Here is an 8,507-nt window from a genome sequence, read left to right as displayed (position 1 = left end):
GACAAACAACAGTTTAAGTTTAGGGTTGTGATGAATCTACATTTTATTGGATTTTTACTTATCATTTTAATGTTTCTTAATAGAAAAAGTAAACTTAGGAAGTGTAAATAACATAAAAACATCATTTTGGTCTAATATCATAGGTTTCTTAATTTTTGGTTAATTTACATTGATTTACATAGATATAGTTTGCAATTTTGATCATTTGAATAATTGTGCAGGAATTTCTAGACTTTTTCCTGGATTTTTAGCATTTGAGAAAGTTGGAGATGAAAGTAATCACTTTGGATCCTATAGTGACAACTACAGAGACCCATTTTGAAGAAGTGTTGCATGTGCTTACTTTGAGACCATAGTAGACATTCTGGAGCAGACAAAGTTATTACTCTGATACCAAAGTGACAACTCCAGAGAGGCCAAAGGCACAAGACTTGCGCGTAATTACTATAGGGCGAGAGTAACTACTATGGAGCACTGCGCATTATCATTATGATGCCAAAGTGATAACTCCAGAGAGGCCCAAATCACAGGACTTACGCGTAACCACTATAGAGCGATAGTAACTACTAGGAGCACTACGCGTTATCACTATGAAACCATAGTAGTTACTTTGGGCAAAAATTTCTGAACTATAAATAGGATTTGAGAAATTAGGGTACGAAGCTTTTTACATAACTTTAGATTCTTTTGCCACTTTGGGAGTATTTTGCAGAGCTTAGGATCCTTGGGTGACAGCCAAGGCCAATCTTAGAGTTTTATTTACAATTTCTCTTCATTTTCCTTTAATTCTTGCATTGATGATGTTGAATTTTCCTTGTTTTCATCTTGAATTTGTAAGACCCATCCTTATGGAGGGTTAAACTTTCTTGTAATCCTTAGTGAGTTCATGGATTCTTGAATTCTTGGGTATGAATGTCAATATAATTCCCTTTCCTTCATGAATTTACAATTCCCAACTCTTTGAATTGAATTAATGTTTGAATGAAGGGGACATTGCTTAATTAACCCTAATTCGTTTTAATGAAATTTTTAACTTGGTTTGCTTAATCCTAAGTTAGTTTCTAAGGTTGCGTAATATTAGGGAAAATGGTTGGAGCCCATGTAAATTACTTAATTCGTATGACTTTTTAAGGTTAAATCTTGCTTTATGAGTTACCATAATTCAAAGAAAGAGGAAAAGTATTGAATCTTGAGAGGGATAGGGATAGAATTACATGAACAAACTAAGGATTGCATATTTCATTGATTGGATTCATTAATTTTATTACTTGCCTTTATATTAAAATTGGAATCACACAAACCCCTTTGTTTTAATTGCTTTCATAGTAAATGTTTACAACATGTTCAATGTATGTTACAAACCAAAGTTATTGGAGACAACCTAGGCTTACATCCTAAACTACATAAATTTTTCTACATATTTTGATGAAGGTTGACGATAAATCTTTTTGCGAATGAGAAAATTTTCGTTCATCATTCCTCCCTAACCTCATTACAACATCGTTGGCAACAAATGGGTTTTTCGGTTGAAAAGAAATACAGATGATTCTATTGCTCACTATAAGGCATGATTGGTTGCTAAAGGTTTCCATCAACGTCCTGGTATTGACTTTAAGGAAACTTTCAGTCCTGTCATTAAGCCTCAAACCATTAAACTTGTACTGTGTATTGCTATATCAAAACATTGGACTCTTAGTCACATGGATATCAACAATGCCTTTTTGCATGGTACATTGACTGAGGAGGTCTATATGTCTCAACCTATTGGCTTTATTCATCAAAATTTTCTGAATCATGTTTGCAAGCTTCATAAAGCTTTGTATGGCCTCAAGCACGCTCCTCGTGCCTGGTACAATGAACTTAAATCCTTTGTTGTAGCTTATGGATTCTACAACTTCAGGTCTGATTCATCTCTTTTCATCTACAAGAAAGGTACTGTTATTTCATATTTCTTGGTTTATGTCGATGATCTTCTCTTTATTGGAAACAATTCCACCTTTCTCCTAATTTCAAGAGTACTCTTGCTACAAAATTTCCTCTTAAAGATCTTGGAACCCAAGTCACTTTCTTGGTGTTAAGCTTTTAATCACATCCAATGGTATTTTTCAACATCACTATATACGTGAATTATTACAAAAGACTACTATGATTGATGCTAAGCTTGTATGCACACCAATGTCTACTACATGCTCTCTTGGTTCAGTTTTTGATGTTCCGACATATGATATTTCCTCTTATCGCAACATTATTGGCTTGCTACAATATTTATTTATTATTTGCCCAGATGTAGCTTTTGCTGTTAATAAGCTTTCACAATTCATTAAGACTCCTATTGTTGTTCATATGCAAGTACTTAAGCGAGTTCTTCGTTATCTCAAGTGTACAATATCACATGGGTTGCACTTAGTTCCCACAAAACGTCTTACCCTCGACACCTTCTGTGATGCCAATTGGGCAGATAGGAAATCCACTAGTGCATACATAATTTATCTTGGCCCAAATGTCATTTCATGGTTATGCAAGAAACAGTCCACAGTTGCTTGCTCTTCAACAAAGGCTAAATATCGCACCATAGGTTCAACGACAATTGAACTTCTTTGGTTACAATAAGTTTTGCATGAATTTGGAGTTAATATTTCGTAACCACCAACTATCTTCTTAGACAATATTATTGCAAGTTATTTATGTGCCAATCCTGTTTTCCATTTACGGATGAAACATTTTGCTATTGATTATCATTTTGTTCGTGACCTTATTGCCAAGAATAAGCTTAATGTCTCTCATGTTCTGTCTAGTCATAAGCTTGCAGACTTGCTAACTAAGTCCCTTGTTGTCCCAAGAAACAAGTTTCTCATATCCAATATTGGAGTCATCGAATCCTCCTCCATCTTGCTCACAAGTTCAATGGTATATTAAAGGAAGGAAAAATATTCTCCGCTAGTAAAAGTTTCAATATCAAAGAACAAAAATAGATTTGGTGTGGTTGGAAAAAATTATTTCATGTTACAATTCTATGCCATAACTATTATGAAAGAATTAGACTACCATGATAGCATAATTCTTTATCACATTTTTTAGTGTAAACTTTGAATATATCTATTTATTACACCACATATTTTAAGTTAAGTTTAAATATGTCATTTTAAAATTATAAGTAAATAGTTTATACATAATATATTAAATAAATTTATCATAATATTTGTTTGGAAAGTGCAAATTAGATTCCATCCAGGTGGGCCTTACTTGAGTAGATATCACGTTTGCATCCATTATAGTAAACATCATTTTTTATTAATTGTTTTTTATATTTCTAGCCATTAGTTTATATTTTCTTTTATGTATTTTTCAATTTTTATATATAATAATTATGTAAACTAATTTTTTCTATAATAATAAAAAAAATTAATTTTTTTATAACAGTCTTATATTAATGTTACATTTATATATTCTTAAAATAATTTCAGACTTAATATATAATATACATTCTTTTACTTGTTTTTTAAAAAATATTATCTCATCCTTTAATAATTATATAGTAAAAAAAATTATTAGCAATTCTAAATTATAATTATAAAAGAATGATATATTATATAAATTTAGTTTAATAAATATAAATAAATACATAAGTCAAAAATTAAAGAATTTTTTTATTTAAATTTTATAACTCATTAAAAATTTTTTATATATATTTAATAAATTATTGTTATAATTATTTTTTTAATTTTATAACAATAAATAGTTTTATGAGATTATTAAATTTAAAACATAAAAAATATATAAAATTTACAAAAAATTATATATAAAGAAGTATTTATAATTTTTTCAATTTAAATATATTTAATATAATAAATTTTTATTATTATATATTATATTTAAATCATATATTTTTATTGTAAAATAAATAAATTTAATAAAGTAAAATAAATCTGTCGTACAAACATATTTATTTGTAAGATTAACAATATAAAATTGTTAACGATTTTTTTAATATATATTGGGTTATGATTTAGTTTAGTTATCCGAAAATTTGGACATTTCCGAATTCTAAGGATTTTATTTCATTTACTGATTGGTTAAAAAGCATTTGAATTTTCATACTAAAGAGAGAGATTTTGGCGTCTGTGTTGAATGAAGCTTATCCCTTCCAACGGACACTTCCTTAATGCTTTGTTAACAGAATATTAATCCTAACCACCAAATGTTTTTCTCCTCTTTATATACTCTAAAGACTCCTATTTCTGTTCTTTCAATTCAAAAGCCAGATATCGTATCTCCTTCTTTTTCATCTTTTTCCGATCAAACCCTAACCATGGATCACTCTTCAGGAAAAGAAAATGAGCGCAAGAAGTTGACGAGTTCAGAAAAAGAATTCGATTTTTCATCTCTCTCCCTACCCTTCAATCCACCCCAACCCCAACCCCAACCAATACTCGCTCCGTGCGCGTCAACTTTGACATCCATCGATCTCAACTCCAAACCAAAAGACGACTTAGACACCGTTACTGTTACATCTCTTTCTCGTCCCAATCGCCGTCGTCCGTCTCGAGGGCCAGGCGAAGGAAAAAGCACGACCGTCCCTCCACCTTTCCCTTGGGCCACAAACCACCGAGCCACCGTGTACGACCGCACCCACCTCTTGAAAAACAATATTCGTACCATCACGGGAATGGTGCAGTGCAAGAGTTGCTATAAGAAGTTCGAGATGGGGTTTGATTTGGAGGAGAAATTCACTGCACTGTGCATCTTCATTCAGAAGAACAAAGCCACCATGCACGATAGGGCACCCAAGGTCTGGGTTCATCCCGTCTTACCCATGTGTCAGTATTGCGGGCAAGAAAATTGCGTAAAGCCCTTCCTTGGAAACACCAAGAAGAAGGCCATTAATTGGCTCTTCTTGCTGCTGGGTCAAATGCTCGGTTGCTGCACTCTAAATCAGTTGAAATATTTCTGCAAGCACACCAAAAACCATCGAACTGGTGCCAAAGATCGTGTTCTTTATTCTACCTATATGGGTCTCTTCAAGCAGCTTGTTCCTGAATGGTCGCTCTCATGATTTAGCCAAAAATAAATACAAGATATGTCTTGTTAGGTGCATGCATGCATGCTTCTTAGGTTTTCTTGGTTTAAGTCACTTCTTTTATGATGTCTACTGATTCATTCTGGAATTTGCATGTTGGTTTAATTTCTATTTTGTGGTACCCTTGTTTATATTTCTGAATAATAAAAGTAATTTATTGAAATAGCTGGCTTTATCTCATTGTTGCCACTTTACTGTTATCTGTTTGTTTCTTGCTGGTGTGTTAGTAAGTGTTTGTTATTATAATTTTAACTTGTGTATATGTCTATTCTTGGTAGATTGTGGCTAGGTTAGTTTGTGAACAGATACTTGCATGTTTAGTTAAAACAGACCCTTTGTCAATAAAGTTAGTAAATTTACCCGGACATAGTTAAAATAGACCGATTAATATTAATTTTATATTAATAGGTGATAAATTTAATAGTTTAGTTTAAAAATGGTAATATTCTTTAATTTTTAAAATATTAGATAAATCAAATATCTTAATCTAAAGAAGTTATATAATATCTACATTAACTATAGGTGTGAAGTAAACTTAAATATCGTTCTACATATCTTGTCATTTATTTTTTATTGTTCAATTCTTTAACAACATAAAAGAAACAAAAGCTCTACCCTTCTCTATTTATCCAAGTGATGGAAAGGCAGTGTGACCTTTGGTCTGTAGGAGAAATTCAAGTACAAATTTTAAATGAATAAGTAACTGACACGAGCTTTTCTGTTTAGACATATGGGCATGTTTGGAAGGGGGACATATTTCGTAATTAATGTTTGTTTCGGGTGAACCCCTGGTGGTGTCTATTGTTTGCGATTCCGTGATGATCATTCCACTTATGTCGGTTGTATTACACTAATACCTTAACATGTTAATTTTTTTAAATAAATAATAAAATTAATAGTTTAAATAAAAAAATATTGAAATATTTGTAAAAATTTAATGAAATTCTCAAATTCCCTTTTAATTGAAAATAAAATTAAAATTTTCTTTTAAATTTTATTCAAATTTAAATGATATTAATTTAAATTATTTTATTAATTTAATATATTATATATTTAAATATATATTTAAAACTCTAAAATATATTTTGAATTAAAAAATTATACTTACATGATAAAAAATTTAGAAAAATTCATTATCAAATGTTAAAGATAAGAAAAAGAATATTGATTAAACCCTAAGAAAGTATCTTTACAAAAATATAATGAAATTTCTAATTTATCTTTTAATTAAAAATAAAATTATATCTTTATTTTAAGTTCTATTCAAATTTAAATGGTATTTATTTAAATTATTTTATTAATTAATTTAATATATTATATATTTAAATATGTTTTTTAACTACTAAAATATACTTTAAATTAAAAAATTACACTTATATAATTATTATTTTACATTGTATATTATTAAATTAATTTTTTTTATAAAAAGACAAATAAATTATAATAAGATATATAAAATTTTTGATGTCAAAGAATAAAGATAAATTTGATCTTCGATGAAAAATATTATTTTATGTTACAACTATTATAAAAGAATTAAACTATAATAATAACATAATTTCTTAACATATTTTTGAGTCTATGAACTTTGAATATATCTATTTATTACACCATATATTTTAAGTTAAGTTTAAATATGTCATTTTAAAATTATAAATAAATAATTTTATTATAATATTTACTTTAATTTGTTTAGAAAGTGAAAATTAGACTCCATCTAAAACTTTACTTGAGTACATATCAATTTGCATCTATCACAGTAAATATCATTTTTGATTAAAAATTTTTTTTATTATATTTTTAGCCATTAGTTTATTTTTTTTTATGTATTTTTCAATTTTTATATATAATAGTTCTGTAAACTAATATTTTTCTATAATAATAATAAAAATAATATACTTTTTATAATATAATAATATTTTAATGCACTTATATTAAAGTTATATTTATATATTCTTAAAATAACTTTAAACCTAATAAATAATATACATTCTTTTACTTGTTTTTTGTTTTTAAAATATGATCTCTTCTTTTAATAATTATATAGTAAAAAAATTTATTAATAATTTTCAATTATAATTAGAAAAGAACAATATATTATTTAAATTTAATTTAATAAATATAAATAAATACATAAGTAAAATTTTAAAAAATATTTTATTTAAATTTTATAACTCATATTACAAATTTTTTATATATTTAATAAATTATTGTTCTAATTATTTTTTAATTTTATAACAATAAATAATTTTATGAGATTGTCAAATTTTAAAAAAATAAAAAATATATAAAATTTATAAAAAAATTATATATAAAGAAGTATTTCTTTCAATGTGATTATATTTAATATAATAAATTTTTATTATTATATATTATATTTAAATTATATATTTTTATTTTAAAAAATAAATTTAATAAAAAATAAAATAAATCTCTCACAAAGACATATTTATTTGTAAGATTAACAATATAAAATTGTTAACGATTATTTTAATATATATAATTTATTAGGATAAATTTTTTTAATATTTTTTAATCTTAATAATGTTATTAAATTAATATTTAAATACTGATAGATTTATGTTTATTTTAGAGATAAAACTTAGATAATGTTAGTTGTGTGTTTTTAGTATAATAAAATTTTATTTTAATAAAAATTTATATTTAATATTATAATATTCTTTTTTATTTATAAAAATAATTATTAAATTTTTATATTCTTATTTATTATAAAAATTATGTTAACAAAAAATTTCACTTTTTATTCATAAAAATTGATAAATACATTTTTAATATATTATACTCTAATTTGATTATTGATTATTATAAATATTTTTAAAAAGATATAGATTTATGACATATAATTATTTTTCTATTAATAAATTAAATATTTATTTTCTATAAATAAAATTGAAAGTAGTATATTATTAAAGTAAAAATATAATTTTTAATTAATAAATCATATTAACGATATCTAATTATTGTACCTAAATTTTGTATTTGTGTGAAATATTTATAATCATAGTTATGCATTTATAATGTAATAAAATATTATTATTATTATATATATATATATATTATATTTAACATTTATATTTTTATTTTAAAATAAATTAATTTAAGAAAAAATAAAATAAATATGTACGTTGCATAGGCATATGTAGTATGGTATTATTTTCTTTTACTTTATTTGCTACCGTGGAAATGTTCAATCAGCTGCAGTAATTTATTTTTATCATGAATAGTAACTGGACAAACTGGGAGAAAAAATGTCAGGGTTTTTATTTTTAAATAAAATCTATATAATGAAAAATAATATTTAAAAATATTTTTAATAAAAATATTACAGTAATTTTGTATGATTATTATAAATTATTTTTATTTTCTTTTTCGTCTATTCAGACAAACAAAATAAAAATTTTAATATTCT

At 25.6% G+C, this 8,507-nt stretch overlaps 1 protein-coding gene across 1 annotated transcript; it reads left to right on the top strand.

The window, feature by feature from the left end:
* Window positions 1-2,712: 2,712 nt before the first annotated feature.
* On the top strand, window positions 2,713-5,053 carry LOC113866117. The gene is made up of 2 exons (XM_027501006.1): window positions 2,713-2,907; window positions 4,259-5,053. Exons 1-2 carry the CDS (start codon window positions 2,713-2,715, stop codon window positions 5,051-5,053), a joined length of 990 nt encoding a protein of 329 aa, XP_027356807.1.
* The last annotated feature ends 3,454 nt before the right edge of the window (window positions 5,054-8,507 follow it).

The sequence above is a fragment of the Abrus precatorius genome, unplaced genomic scaffold, assembly GCF_003935025.1.
Source record: "Abrus precatorius isolate BTA unplaced genomic scaffold, Abrus_2018 Scaffold4, whole genome shotgun sequence".
NCBI lineage: Eukaryota > Viridiplantae > Streptophyta > Magnoliopsida > Fabales > Fabaceae > Abrus > Abrus precatorius.
Note: the sequence above shows the minus strand (reverse complement) of the source record. Positions and strands in the feature narration are given on the sequence as shown.

What these genes read in the sequence shown, in the direction of transcription:
- LOC113866117 (XM_027501006.1), top strand. Translation starts at nt 2,713, where the DNA reads ATGAAACATTTTGCTATTGATTATCATTTTGTTCGTGACCTTATTGCC. An exon ending in TCTTGCTCACAAGTTCAATG is followed by an intron (nt 2,908 to 4,258) that starts GTATATTAAAGG and finishes TCAATTCAAAAG; the next exon opens with CCAGATATCGTATCTCCTTC.